A 24,469-nucleotide genomic window follows, 5' to 3' on the forward strand; every position below is an offset into this window, starting at 1 on the left:
CTCGTGCAATTTTCTGGCAACGGAACAAAACAGTTCAATGCCACTACAAACAACACAGAAAAAAATGAGCAAAATAATACGAAATAAAATTATGCCAACTGCTCAAAATATTTAAAGTGCTTCATGAATATAAGATGCTTATAAGAATAACAGATGCTTGCTAAAGTCAGTTCAAAAGCAATATGTACAGTAACAGTTCAGCATCAGCGTTAAACAAAGCTACTTGGTATGGCGTCTCCACTCTGAATTCATCTGTGAACTTGGTCACGATACTATGCAATCACATTAATCATCGAGGCAGACTGTAATATGACAAAACATAACATGGCATGTCATAAAAAAAACATGCTTGGAAGTGATGTGCAAAGCTGGTACTAATCCTTGATTCTGCACAGAGTACTGTTGGATTTGCCTGGTGTACTGACCTCCTTCAACAAACACTCCACTGACACTATAATAGGATGAAAGCTTGCATTTTTCTAATAGGGAATTCAAACAGAAGACCTGAAGACAGATCAGATGGTTAGGGAGGAGGGAGCAGAGTAAATCTAAATTATACGGCTTGAACAATCTTATCCAATTACTAACAAGAGTGGCCATTTTAGGCAAGGCTAATCAAAAGTCCAGGCAGCTGCGCTTCCCACTGGCCGGCCTGGACAAGGGTATGGGTGTGGGGTACATGTTAAGTGGGAGGGAGGGCTGGATGTGTCTGCGTGTTCACCTCTTACAAACCACTCTAATTAGCTGACATGAAAAGTCAGGGGGAGGGGAACGCTCCTAAAATGCTGCATCCCCCTTCTTTCAACAGATGGAGAACAACTGGCTGGGGCGTTCATTGACGGAGGGGTTCACCAAGGTTCCGTCTTAGGCCCATCCATCTTTTGGCAAGTGGCGCAATGATGTAAACATGCCCCCTCCAGTTACAGCGACAGCTCCAAATCTCAGAATGAATAAGAGAGCTGGCATGCAGACGGGGTACAAGTCTTTGTTTTGTTCTCAAGAAGTATAGAAATACACAAAGAAGAATAAACACTGATCCCATTTAGTGAAGGGGCCTGTGCTGACATAAGAAAGGAAAAGAGCTGTAAACCACATCAAGAGCACTGCAGACAGTTAAGCAATAAGTTAGTTTTTACAATGTTTAATAGCATTTAATAGCACACATTTAAGTACACACTGGAAGACAATTTGTGGGAGCAAGAAACAATTTAGGAGGAAGAGTTCAGTTTTAGGATAACAATAGAAACCAACTGTTCATTGGAAATAAGTGAAGATTATCAAAAGGAACCTTGGGAATTTTAAATAATGTATCTAAGTTACAAACTGGAATCACAGTACATGCTGCATAACACAAAATCAGCAAGAAATTCTGTGCATGACAGAATCATAAACCTTTAACTCTGGAATATACAAACTGCCAAGTTCACTCATGGTGTGATTCTTTTAACCCCTGACTGAGAACATGGAAAACCACACAGCATTATTAGTTCAAATATCAAGCTGATATCCAAGAATCAGCCACCCAAGGGCAATTCTTTCCACCATGGATTTCTAACTCTTCTATTAGCTGTCAAACGTGCACCTGAAGGGGAAACGTGAATCCTCTACTCTCTTACAGTCACAAGCAACAGCCAAGTGGAACAATAGAATTACTAGGCAATTAGGGTTTGAAAATTACCTTACTGACAGCACATGGTGAAGGAATGTAAAACTATGTTCATGATTTTTTTTAAACTAACTAGCTAATTCCTAAAGCTCGACCTGTCCCTCAGCAGCAGAGAGACAACACCCAATCACCTCACACATCTTTATGAAGAGGCTTGTTGAAAAATGTAGTTCTTGTCATGCATTTCAATGATCCTAAAACCAACAACTACAATTTGTTCTCTTGTCGTTTGGTATTTTAGGTTGAAGACAATTTTTTTAATATAAATTAGAAATGTACTTGAAAGATTAGAAATATACTTGAAGTATGTGTTTTTGTTGTTTTGAATGGTATGAATGTTTATGAATTAACACAAAAGACAAGAGATTGGTTGCAATAAATGCTTACACTAGCCTTACAAGTCTAATTTTCTTCAAGATTGGCAATTTTTTTAATTCTTGTTAGTTGGCTACATAAAAACCTATATTTTATCATTTGAAACTGAAAAATAAGACTTATTACCTCTTGGCTTACTGCTAGTTCTTGTTCCTAAGAGACAAGTCTTACTACAGAGGCTAATTTAATGCAACTTGCCTCAGTGGTTCCCAACTTTGGGTTTTCGAGTACCCCCAACACTTTACATTTTGAGATCACCCTTATCTTACACACCTATTTCTTGTCTTGGAGTTTCTTCTAGTGAGTTGAATTAGATGTGTTTGATTAGAGAGACATCTAAAAGGTGCATTATTGGGAATAGTCCAGTTTCAAGGTCGGGAACCACTCCTATATACAATCCGAGAATGAATCAAACATATGGCAGGAGGTAAAGGTTTGGCCAACTATTGGATTGGACATCAGACTTAACCTCTTGCTTAATAATCTTCAAGCAACACAGACAGAGTCAATCACTAATGTTCTTCTCCACTCTCAACCTAGGCTTCCGTCAACATTTGCTGGATACTTTCTCCACCCCAGGTCATCAAACATGGATTGAGTGCAAGTACATTGCTGGAAGGGCCCCTTGGCGCCTCTTTCCACAGCCTTGGGCCTCCTGATCAGGTACAGTTAGCCACCAGTTGGCCACCAAGGGGAGCCAACCCCTGACAGCTGGCAAATGAAAATGTAAATACTGGCTGGCCCAGCAGGGCCAGAATGTGCCTGAGAGTCCCTCAAGTGTCATAAAGGCAGTCGATCTTGGCCTGTTCTTTATTTGAAAGCAGTGACAAACACTCCCTGGCAAAATGTAAATACGTGAGCTCATTCCGCTAAGGTAAGAGCGCGCAGATCAGAGGAACAAGAAACTCCCCTGAATATTTCTGAACGACAAGAAGGGAAAAAAGGCTCTTCGATCAGCCAGTTCTCCCGGAGACAAACTGAAACCTAGTTTGACACAAAATAAACCATTAGAGGGCTCAGAGGGAGAGGCGGGCAAAGGTCGGAGACTGTGCCCAAGCAAAGTCAGCATGAGGAACTAGGAGTGGGGGAGGCCGCACTGCTTTAGGGGCTAGACGGGGAGCGGACAGTCTGGTGTTGTTCGAGGAATTAGTGGAGAAAGTGGAGACTGAATCAGATATGGGTATGAGGAAAAAAAACAAATCTGTAGGTGAGTCAGTGACATGAGAGATGCTTGTTTGGTCAAATAATCTAAGCGTTCTTGACTTGAGGTGACACTGAGGGGGAAGGGGTGTACGCAGACTCCCAATAAAGAGGGAGACGAGTATTTATTTGACTTTGTCCTGGGATTACAGGCAGAATTGACTTGACAACTAGAGTTCACAGACTTGCCCAGTTTGGTGGTGTGCAGACCTTAGGTGGACACTGCAGGAACCGGGTTTTAGGAATCCACAGCTGTGACTGACAGTCTAAATGAAGTCCAGATACTGTACTCTTAAGAGAGAGTCTTATTCCCAAAAGGCCACAAGAAAGAGCCAGAGGAGCTGACATTTCCACAAGCACTTCACCGTTCCAGCGACTTACAAAAACAAAGACGGCGGGAGTTCTTTAAAGCAAGGTCTCAGTGGAAATCTCCAGAACGAGTTTGTGTAGGAGGCCTTAGGGACAGTACACAAGAAATGTACTCATGTTCTTGATAGAAGCTGTCATTCAGAGACACTTCTAAGCAATACAGGGCCTGGAAAGAGTGATGAGATGACAAGGCCTGATCTGAGAAAATCTGTTGGTTATATCGTAAGTGTTAAATAACCTCAGACCTACCTTGCTAGATTTAAGGTTTAATAAACAGGTTGTTAAAAGAATCTGCCGAGGTAATTTTAACTGTTTCATCCCCTTCACTCTTATCTAGCAGTTTATGATCTCCTCTCCTCCCCTCTTTCAGCCCTCTTCCTCACCCATTAGCTCAGCTTTACCACCCTTTCCTGTCTCTCTTAACTTTCTCCTCTCCCTCCAGAAAGACCATTAACAACCCACATCTCCTCCCACTAGTCAATACAAGCACACCATCAATGCACCATCCACCCACCCACAAACACACATCCCTTCATTTGATGAGTGTATTACAGAATGGCACCAACAGAAACCGTAAATTTCCTGTTTCATTACCAAAGTGTGACGTGTCACCAATCCATTTCTCCTTGATCTAGAGAGGTATATACTAGAGATAGGGCACTATGGTTGACCAAATACTGACTAGTTGATTAGTCAAGGTGACTAGACTAGGTTTTATAGTTTGTTAACTTTAGTGGAAGTGCTTTAATAAGCATTCTGTTTTAACAGCATTAGCTTTTAGGCGGTTTACACAGCAATACATTCAGAAGAAACCTTTAAGGCCCATTCACAGCAAGAACAAAAGCTATAAAGATGACAAACAATAACGATAGTAGCATCCACACCAACGCACAATACCATTGTATTTAGCATGCAGTTATAATTGCTGCTTCAAGTTCAGTCAGGTGGATTCTGACTGGCTGTTTTTAATGGCTCATCAGCTGGATTCTGGATCAGCTGATTTTATTCTTCTGTGGCGTTAACGTTACAGTTGTGGTGTGGACTTCCCTATTCTCTTAGAATTAGAAGGATTGTTAAAACTTAAAAAAATTAAAAAGTTACAGTTTGGTGTGAATGGGCCTTTAGAAGACTCTTTTTGAGTGACACACACAGCGTTTCGAGCGTCCAAGTTTTAATTGCGTCTTAAGTCTCCTGCACGGTTTCACTCCATTCAGCCATTATTGGATGCAAAAACATGTCATGTAAACCACCCCAAAGGTTCAAATGGGCTCAAGTGAACCTGAAACCAGTCTAATTATACAGGGTTTCCAGTTAAGACATTAGTCAACTAGTCACTCAGGCAACCCACAAATGAGTTTCTTTGGAAAATGCAGTTTGTCATACACAAACACTAAATTCGGGCACTTTGCTAATTACAAGATAACATTACGCAATGCTTTAGCAAACAATATGCAATGGATTACAAAAGTAAATTTGGCTATCAGGGATACACAATCATTGTTAATCATCATAAACTTTTTAAATGAACAGCTGAATTGAATTTCAGAACAGTTTATCTTTTAAAACATTATCAAATATGTTAAAAGTCATCACCTCTTTTATAATTGATGGATATAATCTTTCAGCTCTTTGAATTGTGGGATATTAGTAGAGCTCTGTTATGGGATAATACAAAAAAAACTTGAGTGATTGCCAAAATGCATCTTCAAAAGCTTCCCTGCTTTATAACTTAAGTCGTTTGGATTATGTTTACTTTTGGGTTTTGCACTCGCTAGCTTGTCATTAGCGTTTTCATTCGAACCTATCGCGGTTTTCTTTTCTCCCCTCCTCTCTCTCGCTCCAGTTTTTTACAAGTTCATCAAACAACCGCAGTAAGAATATTTCATCAAGCACGGTGAGTAATGGCTTCTCCTGCTATTGTTATTTGCACCTCTTGCCACATGTACAGTTTATCTATCTCTGTCGCAGATGAGGAATTCACATGTGATAAATGCAGGGAAATAGTTAGGCTGACAGAGAAGATTTCAGAATTAGAGACACGCATCCAAACTTTAATTGAGGACAGTAAGAATGTTAGGGCACTAGATATGGCTTTGGATGCGTCTAGCTCAGGGATTCCTGTACATTGTCCGGTTCCGACAACAGAGCCCCTGCCGCAGGGCAACTGGGTGACGGTGAGGCAGTGTGGTCGTGGGTCAAAACACAGCTCTTCTGTTCCGATCAAAACATTAAACAGGTTCACCCCACTCAGTGATGCACCCACTGAGAAACCTGATGAAAGTGCTCTAGTTATTGGTGATTCTATTGTACGGAGGTGAATATAGAGACACCAGCCACCATAGTCAAATGTTTACCGGGAGCCAGAGTGCCTGACATCTTGGCAAATTTAAAAGTGCTGGCTAATGCTAAACGTAAATACAGTAAGATTGTTATTCATGCCGGCGCTAATGATGTTCGACTTCGCCAGTCGGAGATCACACAAAATAACATTAAAGAGGTGTGTGAACTTGCAAGCATGATGTCAGACACTGTAATATGCTCTGGTCCCCTCCCTGCTTACCGTGGTGACGAGATGCATAGCAGATTGTCATCACTCAATGGCTGGATGTCTAAGTGGTGCCCACAGAATAACATAGGTTTCATAGACAATTGGATGAGCTTTTGGGGCAGACCTGACCGGTTGAAAAGAGATGGTCTTCATCCCTCCTGGGGTGGCGCCACTCTTCTCTCTAGAAATATGGCAAATAGTCTTAGTGTTTATACTTGACTAACTGGGGCCCAGGTCAGGAAGCAGACAGACTGGCTAAACCGACCGTCTGCTAGCTGCCTCACGTCACAGAGGTCAGTTAATTCTCAGCACATAGAGACTCTTTCACCTAGATATCACACTATAGAGACTGTGTCTGTTCCCCGAACTAGAAAATACAAAAAACATCCAAACCAAGTTAAAATTAACAATTTAATTGAGGTTCAACAAATAAAAAACAGATGCAATACGGATAAACAAATGATAAAGCTTGGCTTATTGAATATCAGATCCCTTTCTACGAAAACACTTTTTGTAAATAATATGATCACTGATCATAATCTAGATGTGCTCTGTTTGACAGAAACCTGGCTAAAACCTGATGATTACATTATTTTAAATGAGTCCACCCCCCCAAGATTACTGTTATATACATGAGCAGTGTCTAAAAGGCATAGGGGGAGGTGTTGCTTCAATTTATAACAACGTTTTCAAGATTTCTCAGAAGGCAGGCTTCAAGTATAAATCGTTTGAAGTAATGGTGCTTCATATAACACTAACCAGAGAAACAAATATTAATGATAAATCCCCTGTTATGTTTGTACTGGCTACTGTATACAGGCCACCAGGGCACCATACAGACTTTATTAAAGAGTTTGGTGATTTTACATCCGAGTTAGTTCTGGCTGCAGATAAAGTTTTAATAGTTGGTAATTTTAATATCCATGTTGAAAATGAAAAAGATGCATTGGGTTCAGCATTTATAGACATTCTGAACTCTATTGGGGTTAGACAACAAGTTTCAGAACCGACTCATTGTTGAAATCATACTCTAGATTTAATACTGTCACATGGAATTGATGTTGATAGTGTTGAAATTATTCAGCCAAGTGATGATATCTCAGATCATTATTTAGTTTTGTGCAAACTTCATATAGCCAAAATTGTAAATTATACTTCTTGTTACAAGTATGGTAGAACCATCACTTCTACCACAAAAGACTGCTTTTTAAGTTATCTTGCTGATGTATCCAAATTCCTTAGCATATCCAAAACATCAGAACAACTTGAAGAGCTTTTCTAGCACTTTAAATACAGTTGCTCCTTTACGCTTAAGGAAGGTTAAGGAAAACAGTTTTACACCATGGTATAATGAGCATACTCGCACCCAAAAGAGAGCAGCCCAAAAAATGGAGCGCAGCTGGAGGAAAACAAAACTAGAGGTATTTCGTATTGCTTGGCGGGAAAGTAACCTATCCTACAGAAAAGCATTAAAAACTGCTAGATCCGATTACTTTCCTTCTCTTTTAGAAGAAAACAAACATAACCTCAGGTATTTATTCAATACAGTGGCTAAATTAACGAAAAATAAAGCCTCAACAAGTGTTGACATTTCCCAACACCACAGCAGTAAAGACTTTATGAACTACTTTACTTCTAAAATCAATACTATTAGAGATAAAATTGCAACCATTCAGCCGTCAGCTACAGTATCGCATCAGACAGTGCACTATAGACCCCCTGAGGAACAGTTCCACTCATTCTCTACTATAGGAGAGGAAGAATTGTATAAACTTGTTAAATCATCTAAACTAACAACATGCATGTTAGACCCTATACCATCTAAGCTCCTAAAAGAGGTGCTTTCAGAAGTCATAGATCCTCTTCTGACTATTATAAATTCCTCATTGTCATTAGGATATGTCCCCAAAACCTTCAAACTGGCTGTTATTAAGCTGTTATTAATAGATTATTGTAATGCTTTATTGGGTGGTTGTTCTGCACGCTTAGTAAACAAACTACAGCTAGTCCATAATGCAGCAGCAAGAGTTCTTACTAGAACCAGGAAGTATGACCATATTAGCCCGGTCCTGTCAACACTGCACTGGCTCCCTATCAAACATCATATAGATTTTAAAATATTGCTTATTACTTATAAAGCCCTGAATGGTTTAGCACCTCAGTATTTGAATGAGCTCCTTTTACATTATAATCCTCTACGTCCGCTACGTTCTCAAAACTCAGGCAATTTGATAATACCTAGAATATCAAAATCAACTGCGGGCGGCAGATCCTTTTCTTATTTGGCGCCTAAACTCTGGAATAACCTACCTAACATTGTTCGGGAGGCAGACACACTCTTGAAGTTTAAATCTAGATTAAAGACCTATCTCTTTAACCTGGCTTACACATAACATACTAATATGCTTTTAATATCCAAATCCGTTAAAGGATTTTCAGGCTGCATTAATTAGGTAAACCGGAACCGGGAACACTTCCCATAACACCTGATGTACTTGCTACATCATTAGAAGAATGGCATCTACGCTAATATTAGTCTGTTTCTCTCTTATTCCGAGGTCACCGTAGCCACCAGATCCAGTTTGTATCCAGATCAGAGGGTCACTGCAGTCACCCGGATCCAGTACGTATCCAGACCAGATGGTGGATCAGTACTTAGAAAGGACCTCTACATCCCTGAAAGACAGCGGAGACCAGGACAACTAGAGCCCCAGATACAGATCCCCTATAAAGACCTTGTCTCAGAGGAGCACCAGGACAAGACCACAGGAAACAGATGATTCTTCTGCACAATCTGACTTTGCTGTAGCCTGGAATTGAACTACTGGTTTTTGTCTGGTCAGAGGAGAACTGGCCCCCCAACTGAGCCTGGTTTCTCCCAAGGTTTTTTTTTTCTCCATTCTGTCACCGATGGAGTTTCGGTTCCTTGCCGCTGTCGCCTCTGGCTTGCTTAGTTGGGGTCACTTCATCTACAGTGATATCGTTGACTTGATTGCAAATAAATGCACAGACACTATTTAAACTGAACAGAGATGACATCACTGAATTCAATGATGAACTGCCTTCAACTATCATTTTGCATTTTTGACACTGTTTTCCCAATGAATGTTGTTCAGTTGCTTTGATGCAATGTATTTTGTTTTAAGCGCTATATAAATAAAGGTGACTTGCCTTGACTTGACTTTGAAAAACCAACATATTTTTGCATAAAAGCCACAATGCACAACAGTAGCCAGCCAAATACTCGGAAACATGTTCGCTTGTTTGACAAACGTGGATCTCCGCCAATTAATAACATCTGCAGCAATGAAAACAAGCACCTAACCTGGCCCTCATTACCAAATAACCGAGGGCAGAGAGTTGGGGATGGAAAGTGATACTCTGCATAGACTGCGAGACAGGGAGGACGGCAGCCAAAGCCGGCGGTTCAGGGGAGTCGGTGTTGAGAGCAGCCTAGAGGCTTATCTTCAAGTCAAATCCACACACACACACACACACACACACACACACACACAATCCACATATACTAGACTTCAGACAATAAACTCCCCAAGCCACTGACATAAACTGGTCTGAACACTGCTCAGATGCTTACTGTCCCAGAAGAATCCTGGTGTGACTGTGTAGTAGTAAAGATGAACAGATAAACAGCAGTTTAAACAGCAGACATCATATATCCATTTAGTCATTACTGGTATCTCCTGCTTTCTCATTCTGAACTGAAGTGTTGGAGTCTTTTCAGGAATATTATTTAAGAAGACATGTCCCTCTACTGGGACACCAGAACAGACCAGAGAGACAGATTATGAGATATATGTACAAACCTGTTTCTCCAGAATGCGGGAGATTTCTCCCAGGGTTCTGTCCAGGCCAGACACTTTGTTACTGGCCCACTGGCCACTGTCCTGCCCCTGCTGCTGCTTTACTAGATCCTTTACCAGACGCTGAAGCCTGTAAGCAAACACACACACACGCACACACACACACACACACACACACACACACACACACACACACACACACACACACAACTGGGTCAAAAACCTGGGTCAAAACAAGAATAATTACTAAAAACACAGCCTTATTTTAATTTAGCACTATTTTCACAATAAATTTACCACATTTCTGCTCCTTTATACTTACTACTGGATTGTGAAAATAAATATTTGAATCCTAAGGTATTTATATACCAAGGTTTCTTAAATTTGTTTGTTATTTTTTGCACCACCTTTAAATGACCCCGATTTAAACTTAAAAACAACTCAGCATCATTAAATGTATTATACACTAATTTTAGCTGAATATAAAAAATGACAGTTATTATAATAATTAGTAATTAAAATATAATTGATAAAAAAATGTATTGGTATTGATTTTGTCACATATTTATGATATTAATTTAATACATAAAGCATGCATAAAACACACCATTTACACTATTTAAAAATGGAAAAATTTGAAAAGTTTTCCAATGTAAAGGAATATGCAAAAAACAATTTTAGATTTTTCAGATTTTGATATGAAATATGTTATTTTAATAGTATATTAAAGTACATTTTTTACATTTTCAGTTGACATTTTAATTTTAGTAACTTCGTTACATGCTTTTTGTATTTAGCTTTAATTTGCTTTATATTGTATTATTTTTAGCTAGTTTAGTAAAGAATTTTAGTAAGTTTTTAATCTAATAATTTTATTTCAAATTTCTTTCAATTAAAGAGAAATATTTGTAAAAGTTTTGTATCATATTAACACTGAACCTGCAAGTTTCACCTAATTATATGCACTTTATATTTATCTATAACCATACTCCTTACTCCATACATTCATTTTTAAATAAAAATATATTATTCCTTTTTCAGAGACTGCTGGAATGTCACACAGGTGTACATGCTTTCATGTTTTACTATCATTGTGCAAGAGCGCAAACCTGATCCACACAAAACAAAATAGCAAGAATTATAGACTGTAAGATGAGATTAGTGACAACACCGCTTAGATATCAGTATTGCATTGCATTGCATCTAATGGGCAAAACTATAAAGGTTTGATTATGGAAAGTCCAGTGCTGGCATAATTTCTGAAGCTTGGATTTAAGAAGACAGCATTAAGACATGAGTACTCAGTAGAAGACCTCAGCATGGGTATATGATCCTTAAAAGTTGAGCGAGGAGCTTACTTCGCCTTGTAAGGAGAGTCGGGGCTCTGGGTCTTGGCTTCCATGCATGTCTCATACTCCTTAGCCCTGAAAAAGAAAGACAAACAAATCTGTCAGAAAGAGAAAGATAGACCGAGAGCCAGAGAGGAGTCCGATGGCTGTCAGCCTGAAGACATGAGGAGATAAGACGACGTGCTGAACAAAGAAAATGTCAAGAGGTCAAGCTGAGCCTCAAACTGTTTATTTAGTCTTTGGGCCACACTAGCAGCAATCACAAACTAACAAGCATGAACAAGTCACAAACGCTCAGTCTTCAGAGAGATATCACAGTAGATGATGTTGTTTCACAGCAGGGAATACCAAACTCTCCAATAACCACACTATTTAAGTTCAGAAATCAAAATAAATAAGATTGATTGGCCGATTGGTGTGAATTACTCCTTCTACATTCCCTCATGAGTCTAGGACCAAAGAAATGTGTGCTGTCAGTCAGCTCTAGCATGCTGGTGTGGTCCAACAAGCAAAATCCCTGACAATCACACATCCCATTCCGTCAGATAAGGATGATCGATCAGCTCCTGAAAAAAAAAAAAAAATGATGGATGGATGTTCAGGGGCTGATAAACTCAGACGGCTCTTTCCGGAAGACAACGTCAGAGAGCAGAGTGGTCACAAGACTTTTAATAGTTTAATCTTGATTTGAGTTGAAATTCCAAAGTGATTTTGGTTTAACCTAAATGGTATTGGTATACGCTGCTAAATAAGAAACAAATGTATTTTCAAAGCAACGTATTTTCAAAAACTTTTCAATCTTAAGGAAGCTCCATATATTTAGACTGTTTAAAGAACTATAATCGGTTATTAAAATTCTAATTTCTCCACTAGGGCAAAAAATTCTACCAATTATGCATAACAAGAATGTTGTTCACAGCAGGACATTTTGAAGTCTGATCTGAATATTTTTTATATAAATCAACATAACAAATGGCTAAATAATAAAAAAAATAATGAACAACCAGATAATATAAAATAGAATGAATAACTCAATAATAGAATGAATGACTAAAACAGATTGAAAGAATAAGTGAATGAATCAAACAGAATGAATGAATGAATTGAATAAATGACTAAGTAAGCTAAATGAATAAATGAATGAATAATAGACTTGAATGACTAAACAGAATGAATGAGTGAATTAACGACTAAATTGAATAAATGAATAAATCATTATCAGAATGGATGATTAAATGATAAATAGAATGAATGAATGAGTGAAAAATAAATGAACAGTGGAAATTGAATTTTTTTGGTAGATGTTGGATTGAGGTGGATACATTTCTAGTACTGATTTGTAGGAAGCAATAAATCACACTAAATAGTGCTCATTTGAATAGTGACTTCAAATGAATTTATGGTGTCAAAAGGGACATGAGACTGGAGATTCAACAAGGCTATGTGATGATCCCTTAACCCTAAACCTAGACTATTAAGATGCTAAAAAAATAACTTGACTATTAACACAGTTATATTTAACTCCGCCTTCTTTTGAGTGACAGTAGCAGAGCATGCTTTACAAATTCTGAACAGTGATTTCAATGTGCTCTGTTTTGTAGGAGTGAAGCGATGCTCGCCAAGCCTCCAGATTTGAGAAGTGGTGCGCTCAGAGAAAGATTGTGAACCGTACCTGGCCTCGTCCTCATCCTCCAGATTACAATATTCCTCTTTGACAGCTTTACGCCTGCACGGGTTAAACAGAGGGGCAATCGCCAGACTATCAATCTCTGAACAAGGCAGGCCCCATTAAACGGGCCGGGCACCATAAATATTAGTAACCAGCTATAAGTGGAGGGGGGGCAGCTACAAAGCTACAATGCAGAGCTAATCATCAATTCATCACAATGTGCCCCACTATTCACCTCCGCCCATGCAGGATGCAGACATCACCCTCCCCCAATCGACTGTAAAACCATCAATGCCTTCTGACGGATAAAAAAAAAGAAAACAAATACAGTGTATCCATTTTAAATGTGCTATGGGAGGCTCAGGCGTTCAGCACCCCCAATTACAAAGAACATTTGGTTGGGCAGTGGTGCAATATTTAATATTGGATTTGAGAGGCTCTCAATCAAATGGAAGACAGTTTGACTGATGATGAATAAAAGGACGAGGAAAAGGGAGGGAAAAATGTGACCTGTGGAACATATCCACCGAGAGGAATGAGGTTGGATCCATCTATAAATTCAACAAACATGTATAAGGGGTTATATGTGGAATAAATAAATATTGGATACATCCCGAGATTAAAAAGATTTACATGCACCTGATGGTAAATAAAAGTCTGAGGTAAGCAGAGTCCAAGTGTCTTAAAGTTGAAACTATCGGAGCTGCAGTTTAGTGGTGGCCGCTCATTCTCAGACACTTTGGCCCTGTTCCAAATGGAACACTTGATGTGGACTTGTTGTCTAATAACCTTAACTTGCAAGAATGCCCAAAGTTCACAAGACTTCTTCGGAACATAATTTAAGATATTTTGGATGAAAACCAGGAGGCTTGTGACTGTCCCATTGACTGCCAAGTAAATGACAGTGTCAAAGTCCAGAAAGTATGAAAAGCATTGTCAGAATAGTACATGCGTTCAATAGTCCATGTGACCTAGAACATGCGTTAAGGTCACATTCTCCAAAATGGTGCTACAGTAATGCGGAGTATTTTTGTCGCTTCAACGTTACTTAAAATGAACAAAGCTTTTGCAGGTTTCCCTTAAATGCTGCAAAAAACTATTATCACTAAATGTCACCAACATTTGGACTCAGAAGAGGATGGAAAGGGTCCAAAGGCCACACTTGATGTGAACTTGAAGACTCTTGTTCTTCGCCACACTGACTATATGGGTATCCAATTCACAAGTATCACAAGTGTGTCCTTTGTGGACGCCATGATACCTCCTTTTGCGGAGCCTGACCTGGTACAGAATTCACAGCAGGCAACTTCCCAGCGTTACGTTACCAAAGGAAAACCCCAAGGGTTAAGGACCGTACTTCCAGGACAGAGCTACTGGTACTCCTTTAGTAAACATAAATGTGTTGAAAAGACAAAAATACACACAAAAACAGGAATAAGACCCCACAATTTTGGCCTACCCTGCGCTCAGGTTTACTGAAGCCCTCATTGCAAGATCATCATGCGTTTTCTCGCAGCTCCGTTCCCTCCCACTCTTCCCTACCTTTCTCACTGACTCTTAAAGCGATGGACTCTGGGAGTGCAGAACAGGGGGTCTTTTGTGTGCCGCCCCCTCTAAGGTAGACCAACACACAGAGCACACTGTTCTCAAGCCTGGGGAAAAGACAAGCAATGCAACCAGCCAAACATCATACGCAAGAGAGAAAGGGCCATCAGAGGGAGACGGAAAGAGTTAAGAGCGAGAGACTCTGAAAGTTTAAAGCCCACATCCAAAGCGGACACGGGCAGACATGCTACTTTCATGGTAATTAAAACCACACGTTTGCACGCAAAGAACTAGCCATATATTTGAAGAATAAATCAGGGTCCAGCTAAGGAAATTAAATAGCCTTTTCCATGCCATGGCTGTAACGGGAACTGAGCGGGCTCAACAATGACACTGAGGGACAGGGCAACCTGGGAGGGCTGAGAAAGGTCTCTAGAGTTTTACAAATGCCACACTGTGCTCCTATAAAACGGCTCATTTCCACCCTGTGGTGGAGCCGCCATCCTCGGCAACCCAGAGCTGTGGGCGGCCATGATTTATGAGCATGTAGCGCCTGTTCTCTCCCTTTCATTCTTTCCTCCTCACCCTCTTTCCCTCACAGTGTGAGTGTTGCAGGGCTCAGCACAGGAGTGACAGAGAACAGATGAGGCTCATGTTGTCACTCTCCCAGGCAAAGCTCAGAGCTGTTTTCTGCCCTCTGAGCTACCTCTGTATTAATGAGCTCAGAAGCAGTGCAGACTGCCGGTCTCCTCTCCACTGCAAGTTAAGAGACTGTTAGTAGACATCACATAGAGAGAGTGCGAGAGAGTAAGCCTGCAAATTACAATTACCGTAAGGCCACCAATACGGATGTAGCAACCATAACAACTCACAAAAATCTAATCTCAATAATAGTAACACACTTTGTTGAAATTTCAATATAACTTCTGAAAGTCGTAATGTTATTACAAATTTTCACTTATTTGTATTTCAACTTACAAATATCGTAATCTACCAAGCAGCAAATATTACAACCTAGGAGGGCTGAGAAACTTACAAGTGCAGAAATTTCATAACGTATCAAAACTAAATAACACCATAACTTCTGCAACTCTGCATAGGACAAGCAGTTTGGACAATGTATGGATCACTATAACTTATGAACATAATTTAATACATTTTAATACATATCAAAAATGGAAATTACACAAAAATATCAAATTTGTATAAAAATGTTGTTATTATAAGTTAACTACTCAGTAATTTGTACTGTAAGTTATGTATGAAAAATCTACAACTTAGAAATTTCATAACTTAAAATAACAATATTACATTGCAATTTACAAACGTAGAAACTGATTAAAATGATTGAATTATGTTTGAAAGTATACATTTAATTGCATTATTGTGCTGCAATTAAACAAACACCTTACAGAAGTCATTACAATTCACAATCTGACTGAATATTTGCATTTGGAGGTAAACTTGTATGGATGTATAAGGTTTTTATCAAAAACATTCCAGGGTTAGGATTGTACACTGAAAAAAACATTTCTGGAACGGTTAATTCCATTTTTAGCATTTCTGACAAACAACCATACCACATTACCTCTCTCTCTCACACACACACACACACACACACACACACACAAACAGTTGTGACAGGAGGCAAAATTGATAGTGCCCAGGTCTAGGATCTGACACTGAGACACGTTTGCTCCTATTTGTTGATTACTATTGATTTTCTTTGATACTTCATTTAAAAATCAATAGTTGGAAGAGAGAAAAACAGGCATGCTTTACACATACTTTAACATACTATTGTACACTAGAGAAGCCTTCAGTTTTGGCAGCATGGTGGCAACCAATTAGGAAAAAAGCTCTTAACAGGTGAAAGTGGGGGAGTGGATGGGAGTTGCTAACAGATCGATTCTCACTTTTTCCTCCCCAATCACAGAGAGTGGCCATAAATTAAGCTCATCAGTGTTGCCGTGTGGACAGCCGGGATGCACATCGCCTCTGCTCTTCATCTCCTTGTCACTCATAAAGCTCTCACAAGCAGCAACACCACGCTTTAGCCACACAGAGCGAGAGAGAGAGACAGAGATAGAAGAAAGAGAGAGGAGACTTTGATCGCATCACCTTGAGTTCATGCGTGCCCGCAGTTTCTTGGCCTTTTTCCGAGCTTTCTGCCTCTCTTCTCCCTCTTTTGCACTGTCGGAGGGCACGCTGCTGTCAGTCATGATGTCTACGATGTACTTTTTTAGAGACAGGTGTTCCTGTTGAAAAAAAAAAGAGAAAATAATTAATTGAATTACGTAAATGTTGCTTTCATATAAGAGCAAATTTGTTTGAGTAGAGTGAAAGGTGATTTTCAAACATTTTTGGGAGTAATTTGTAACAAATAACAGGTGTTAAAAGTTTACTTGTTTGATGTAATAAGATGTTACTTGTAATTTTTGTTTATAATACTTACCATTACCTTTTCAACTAAGCTAATGACTGTTGTTGTGTTTCAATTTATTGCAAGGCATATACAGATTCAATATTCAACTATATAATATAATAAATACAATATAATAATAAAAACATTTTATGAAATTCAACAACGTAAAAAAAAAGGTTTTGTACATGCAACTGCATAAATTTTTTTTAACTGAACCTATAACCACATTTAAGTTTTTTGTGGCCATCTTTCAAAGTCCTTTAAAAGTTTATCCTGAAAATAAAAATTGTTAATAACAATCATATCATAACATTAAAAACCGGGCAGACCAAAAACGTGTTTTATACATACACAGACTAAAATAAACAATGCATTTTTACGAGTAATGCAATAATTTAACATTAACTAATATTCAACAGCACAGATTCAGAATTTGTTATTTTAGAATTATTTATAAAGCATATTAACATTTTGAATTTAGCATTCACTTTCATATTCTCACTTTTATTTTTATTAGTTTTTTAATGTCATTTTTATATAGCTTTATTTTTATGCATTTTTTTTTAAGATTAGTAATTTGAGTACATAAACTATTTCAGTTTCATTTTAAGTTTTTCATCTAATATTTATATTCTATTTCCGCTATTTCAATTGCAGGAAATAATTTTTAATAGATCAAATCTGAGTTCGAACTGAAGGAGCGGTTGGGGGTTCAGTGTCTTGCTCAAGGGCACCTCAGTCGTGGTATTGCCCGCCCGAGACCCGAACCCACAACTTTAGGGTTAGGAGTCAAACTCTCTAACCACTAGGCAACGAGAGAGACCTCTCAGTTCAAAGCCATGTGCATCCAGAAAAAGGACAATAGAATAATGACACATGGGTGTGTCAGAACAGAGTGACAAGAGAAGAGATCAAACATCAAACCACCAATTCCACCAAGCACATGTCCAAAGGCTGGTCTTCAACTACCACACTAGGATGTAAAGCGGAGTGCCTTCATTGAAAGACCAGATGTAAAGCTCTTTGTGTGGCATGTAGAGTCCTCCCGGCCCAGGCATTGTGCTCCGTAATTATGAAGGCATCTCCTTCGCTCGCTACTGGCATTAAGGCAGCGGAAGTGCTGAGGGGGGAGAGAGGTATAGCTTTCCGTCTCTTTCTGATGATGCCGATATTTCCATGGGAAGAAAGACGGATGTAACTCAATTTCAGATGATGTGATGCATGTGCCAGAAAGCAATTATCCAATTATCCTGTCATCCGGCACCTCGGAGGATGGGAGCAGCGGGTGAGATAGATAAGAGTTCCCACTCTGAGTCGATACCTCAGAGGCTGTGTGCTAGCGGAGGATGGGGGCCAAAAACATACTAGGTTGATTCTGGAGGTTTAGTATGACTTTAATAACTTGGGTACGTGCACTAGATGAGGCAACAATTTGGTGACCACAAAACCAGTGATAAGTAGCACAGGTATATTTGTAGCATTAGACAACAATGCATTGTATGGGTCAAAATAATAGATTTTTCTTTCATGCCAAAAATCATTCAGATATTAAGTAAAGATCATGTTCCATGAAGATATTTTGATACACGTATATATCAAAACATAATTTTTGATTATTAATATGCATGGTCAAGAACTAGTTTTTTTTCACCCTTGTCAAAAAGTTGCATCTCAGCCAAATATTGTCCTATCATAACAAACCATACATTGGTGGAAAGCTTATTTATTCAGACAATGTATAAAGTTCAATAAAAAAAAAGAATAATAATAATAAAAAAAAAAAAAAAATCGACCCTTACTATCAGTATTATTTATGCTCTGAGCCAAGGGTGAGTGATGAGCTATGTACTCAATATTTAGGGATTTGTTTGGAGACAACTAACAACATATCTGAGTAAACATCAGCTCTCGCTTTCTTCTAACAGCTTTTCAGAGGTCCATTAAGGTTGAACAATAACGAAGTGAACAATAACAACATTTTAACGACCAGAGCCTCGAATGCTTGACACCTGTCCTTAATGAATGACTTTGAGAAAAATGTGACAAATTGCCTCATGGACCTCTGTTTGAAATCTGTACATCTGCATCATATAGTGTTTCAAGTGGTCGAGTTATTGTGTGTGTGCTGGACGGGGCATCCACCCCGAGTCCCTGGGGAATAGGAGTCGACCCTGCAGTCATAACCATTGCCTCCCTGTGGCCAGAGAGGCATCTGTTGAGTAATCTCTCTGAAAGGCGATCTAGTTCACTTAATGGGATTGTTTCTGTAACACCTCAAAGACGTGCACCATCTTGAGATTATAAAGAGGGGTTTGGAGGAGAGGGGAGCACCTCAAAAAAAGATCTGTGAGGAGATCAGGGCTGGAGCTAACCTCGTAATGTGCAAGTGAACTGAGGAATGGAAACAGTTATGGCAAGTCAATCGGTCAAACAGTTTGAGACTCAAATAGAATTTAATTTAGGAATACATTTTAAGTGAAAATCATATCATATCATAATACCACTGCTCTGGACCTACGCCGACAAAACAAAACTTACCTGAGCTAAATATTAAATGGACACTTTTTTTCAGGGTTTCTGCAGGTTTTATGAAAGTGATTTTAAGACTTCTTAAGACTAAGAAATGAAAACTTAGGGAATAAATTGAAGGCAACAGTATGTCAATAGAGCTCTTTATTAATTTATTATTAATTTTAGAAAAAAAATGCTTAAGGCTTGAACAGCTTTGCTCACAAACACTCAAATATGGAAATCCTTTCTACTGTATCTTCTGGCTGCACTTGAAAACATATTTTGTTTTTCAGTTCAAATGTCCAAAGATTTTTAAATCAAGATACATTTACTTGATAATAAAGTGTCATAAGAAGTCTTGTTTCCTGCAGAATTGCTCAAAATCGATTAGTTTATGATAAAAAAACAAGGCAATGAAAAATACAAATAAACTTAATTCAAAAGGAAAACTAATTTTTATACTCCTCTTTCAGATTTAAAGGGTTAGTTCACCCAAAAAGGAAAATTATGTCCAGAGGTGGGTAGTAACGAGTTACATTTACTTCGTTACATTTACTTGAGTAAATTTTTTGGGTAACTAATACTTTTTGGAGTATATTTAAAGATGGGTACTTTTACTCTTACTTGAGTAATTTTTTTGGGAAAAATCTGTACTTTTACTTCGTTACTGTGGGCCACGCTCCTCTCGTTACTTTGTCTTAATGCAATAAATGTTATAATGCTTCAGTTTGATCCAAACGCGCAGTCTACTTTTCTCTGAGCAATGAGCGATGCCCATTTGCGAATGATTCATTCTTTTGAGTCAATTCTGTTCAAAGACTTGTTCAAACAAGTTGGCTATCCATTGAATTGGTTCGTGAATCAGTTTGAATGATTCGTTCAGTATCCTGCCGCACGCGCTGAGCGTTTGAAACTGTTCACTCACAGTTGTAACGTTTAAGAACAGAAAGAGCCTTGAAGACGTGGCTTGATCTGCACTGAATTGAAAGCAAATCTGCAAAGGCTATTATTTGCTTGCGATGAAGATTTGTATTGGATGAACACCACGTGTGCTGTCTACGGTTCAACAGGTATAACTTGGGCTACATTCGATTACAGTACACGATACCACTGTGACATTAGTTTGTTGTATGCAACTTATAACAGAGGGGAACCAAGTTGAATGCAGCTTCCAAAAGACAAAAAATAGCCGATTAATATTTTTTATATTTGATACAATCACACCGGCGTGAGAACTCAGTGAATCATATCATTAGCTGCTAAATTCAGATCTGCGTTCGCTGGCTGGCGGTGAGCCAGAGACAGACGCGTTTTTACAGCAGTGCGCATTATAACCAATCACACAAGATTCTGTTGAGGTTATTAAAGCATTGGCCAATCAGAGGTGTTCAGATGAGTCATCGCTGAAATGCCGGTGCTTCCTTCACTCGCTCACTGACGGAATACCTCTTTCTGGCGAATTCTCTCAATTCGTATTGAAAATATGTTATGGCATGACACCTATATTACTTAAGTAAACAGACAGGTTTTTATAATAAATTACATAATTAGGCTACTTTGACCATCGCATATTATAATTATTAAGAATTTATGAAAAGTGAGAATCCAGATATTTCATTATACAGTTCATGCTTCTGGGAATGGTTCTAATAAAAATGAAAATAAATAAATAATAATGCTTAAAAATAATTTGCCAATATGCTGTGGCTGCTGTGTGTCACATGACGACCCCCCTATGCCTAGACACAATTAATAAATGATATTTCCACAATATATACACTTGCAAAAATATACATTGGTTTACATTTAGCAGAAAAGATGAAAGAATATCCGTCAATGTGCATTTGGTTCGTTATGTTCAGATGTCCAGTAACTTAGCAGTTATGTTAGGAGTTTTCACTCTTCTTTGTGTCAGAGGTTATTTATACATATATAATACACACTTATATAATTTATTTCGTGATGCAAATCAGAATTTTTATCAGCTGTTACTCCAGTTTTCAGAGTTATGATCCTTCAAAATATAAATCTAATATATTGATTTATTACCAGTGCTGGAAACCGTTTTGCTGCTTAATATTTTTTTGGAACCTGTGAGATTTTGTTTAGGATTATTTGATGAATAGAAAGATAAAAAGAGCATCATTGATAGTAAATCAACATATTGGAATGATTTCTGAAGGATTATGTGACATTGAAGACTGGAGTAAAAGCTGATGAAATATTAATATATATATATATATATATATATATATATATATATATATACTAGGGGTGTAACGATACGCGTATTCGTATTGAACCGTTCGGTACGAGGCTTTCGGTTCGGTACGCGGTTCGTTGGACTAATTAATTATATTTGGAAAATAAAAAAAATTGTGAAATATAATGATATGCGTTCAACAAGGTAGCCCAATAACCCAAACGACGTAACAGGCAACACCCCTGACACCCCCGAAGAAGAAAAAAACACCAACTTATACGTTTATGTTAGGCTACTCAGTCAGGCGCTCGCTCACTCAGTAATACACGCTGAAGGCTCGTTGCAAAATGGCCAATGCGTTTAACAGACCAGAAATAGAAGATCCTCCAATTACCAACAGGTCTGGTGTTTGGGTGCACTTTGGATTCCCTGTAAGCTATAATGGTGATGGAAAGAGAGTGGTGGATAAAAAAACAACGATATGTCGCGTCTAGGGTACACCAGCGGGAATACAAAAAAAAAAAAAAAAAATACACCAGCGGGAATACTTGAAACATGTCAACTCATTTACGCCGACATAACCTTAGTGTGTCAGTATCTGGGAAAAGACGGAAAAAAGGAGAAAACATACACACTATCCCCGCAGCATTTAGACAGGCATTTCCAACAGATTCAAACAGGGCAAAAGACATCACCACGGCGATTGGTACATTTATGTTATAGCCGCGGATATGAGACCTTACTATTTACCATTCATTCTATCATCACCATTATAGTTTACAGGGAATCCAAAGTGCACCCAAACACCAGACCTGTTGGTTATTGGAGGATCTTCTATTTCTGGTCTGTTAAACGCATTAGCCATTTTGCAACAACCTTCAGCGCGTACTGAGTGAGCGAGCGCCTTACTCTGTAGTGGAAAACGTAGGTTTTAAGAACATGCTTAATGTAATTGAGCCCTGTTACAATATTCCTTCACGAGCCCATTTCAGACAGACCGTAATTCCTGCTTTGTTCCAAAAAACATAAGCCCTATAGAGAACCAATTGAGTAAAAACACACTCAATATAAAGAGTTATAGAGTTCCATATAAAAAGTTACATCTTTGTATTTGTTCATAACTAATATAACATTTTCATTTTTTTTTTATAAGGAGCTGTTTTTGTTTTATACAGTAGTATGCTGCTAAGAAAACACCATAGAAGATGGGTAAAGAAAAGCTCCATCATTGTTCAATGTAAAAAAAAAAAACATACTTTGTTAGTTTTAATAAATAAAACATTTTTTAAAAATCAAGGAAATTTATCTGCCAATTTTTTCTTTTTGCTGTATCTAAAACGTACCGAACCGTACCGAACCGTGACACCAGTGTATTGTATCGAACCGAAACGTGAATTTTGTGAACCGTTACACCCCTAATATATATATATATATATATATATACACATACATACATACATACATACACACACACACATAACATACATTTTATCTATATATCTAAATAAAAATAGACTCAGTATATATGACCCAAAGTAACTAGTAACTGACTACTTGAGTAGATTTTTTATCCGATACTTTTTTACTCTTACTCAAGTAACTATTCAGACTAGTACTTTTACTTTTACGATCTTTTGTTCGTTATCTGGCTCAGCTTGGTGTTCATCTTCAGTTCTCTCACAGCAGTTCAGTCAGTGTACTGTTTGAGTGCATGCATTACTCCGGGATATTGGTTTGTTTTAACTCAGAGAAAGTGTCAGCAACATTAAAAAAGTTAACAGCTTAAGTCATTTGTGGATTAATGCGTATTGGAGACGCGAACCGTTTCAAACGATTCATTTCGATTTGGTGAACTAGTTCAAGAAGATCCGGTTACATCGAGTGATTCGTTCGTGAACCAGATAGCACAAACTGCTTTGTTTTGAACTCTCTCTTACAACAGACACGGAAGAGAAGACAAGGCTGAATAAAATCGTAGTTATTGCTTTTTTTGGACCAAAATGTATTTTCGATGCTTCAAGAAATTGTAACTGACCCTCTGATGTCACATGGACTACTTTGATGATGTTTTTCTTACCTTTCTGGACATGGACAGTAGACCGTACACACAGCTTCAATGGAGGGACTGAGAGCTCTCGGACTAAATCTAAAATATCTTAAACTGTGTTCTGAAGATGAACAGAGGTCTTACTGGACTGGTTTGGAACAACATGAGGGTGAATTATTAATGACATAACTTAAATTTTTGGGTGAACTAACCCTTTAAACAAACTTAATTTCTTCTTTTTGCAATAAATGTATTTCGATTTGAGAATGTTTAGTATTAACAAATATTTTAATATTTGTTTTAGAAAAATATATTTGTATCAAAGTGGTCATATTATGCTTTTTTAAAGATCATTATTTTGTGTATTTGGTCTCTATGCCCCGTCTCTCTCAAACGCATCGTTTTCTACAAAGTCCCTCCTCCTGACAAGCACAGTCTGCTCTGATTGGCCAACTGACCCAGTGCATTGTGATTGGCTGAACACCGCAAGCAGTCATCAGAAATGTAACATCCCTTTCCATAATCATGAGCTTCATCTTTCAAAATAAATGTAAAGACAATTAATAATGTCCTTAGTTTTACAATTAGTTCAAGCCCGAAAGAGGAACAGAGTCACGTGACAGACTCAGTGATGAAGCTCGTATGTGTTTGCAGAACACAAGCCACAGACTCCACTGTGTGCCTCTCTCTCTCTCACACACACACACACACACACACACACACACACACACACACGACACG

The 24,469-nt window shown here is 38.3% G+C and overlaps 1 protein-coding gene across 2 annotated transcripts in view; it reads right to left on the bottom strand.

Annotated features, from left to right (window-relative positions):
* The window catches only part of LOC132125498 (S phase cyclin A-associated protein in the endoplasmic reticulum-like), a 113,138-nt gene that overhangs the window by 50,438 nt on the left and 38,231 nt on the right, over positions 1 to 24,469 (bottom strand). For both annotated transcript variants that reach the window (XM_059536936.1, XM_059536937.1), the window contains 3 exons: positions 16,664 to 16,800; positions 11,338 to 11,403; positions 9,983 to 10,109 (listed from right to left, as the gene is read on the bottom strand). In XM_059536936.1, coding sequence (XP_059392919.1) covers positions 9,983 to 10,109; positions 11,338 to 11,403; positions 16,664 to 16,800 — 330 coding nt within the window. The remainder of the gene's footprint in view (positions 1 to 9,982; positions 10,110 to 11,337; positions 11,404 to 16,663; positions 16,801 to 24,469) is intronic.

Source organism: Carassius carassius, chromosome 43 (genome assembly GCF_963082965.1).
Source record: "Carassius carassius chromosome 43, fCarCar2.1, whole genome shotgun sequence".
NCBI lineage: Eukaryota > Metazoa > Chordata > Actinopteri > Cypriniformes > Cyprinidae > Carassius > Carassius carassius.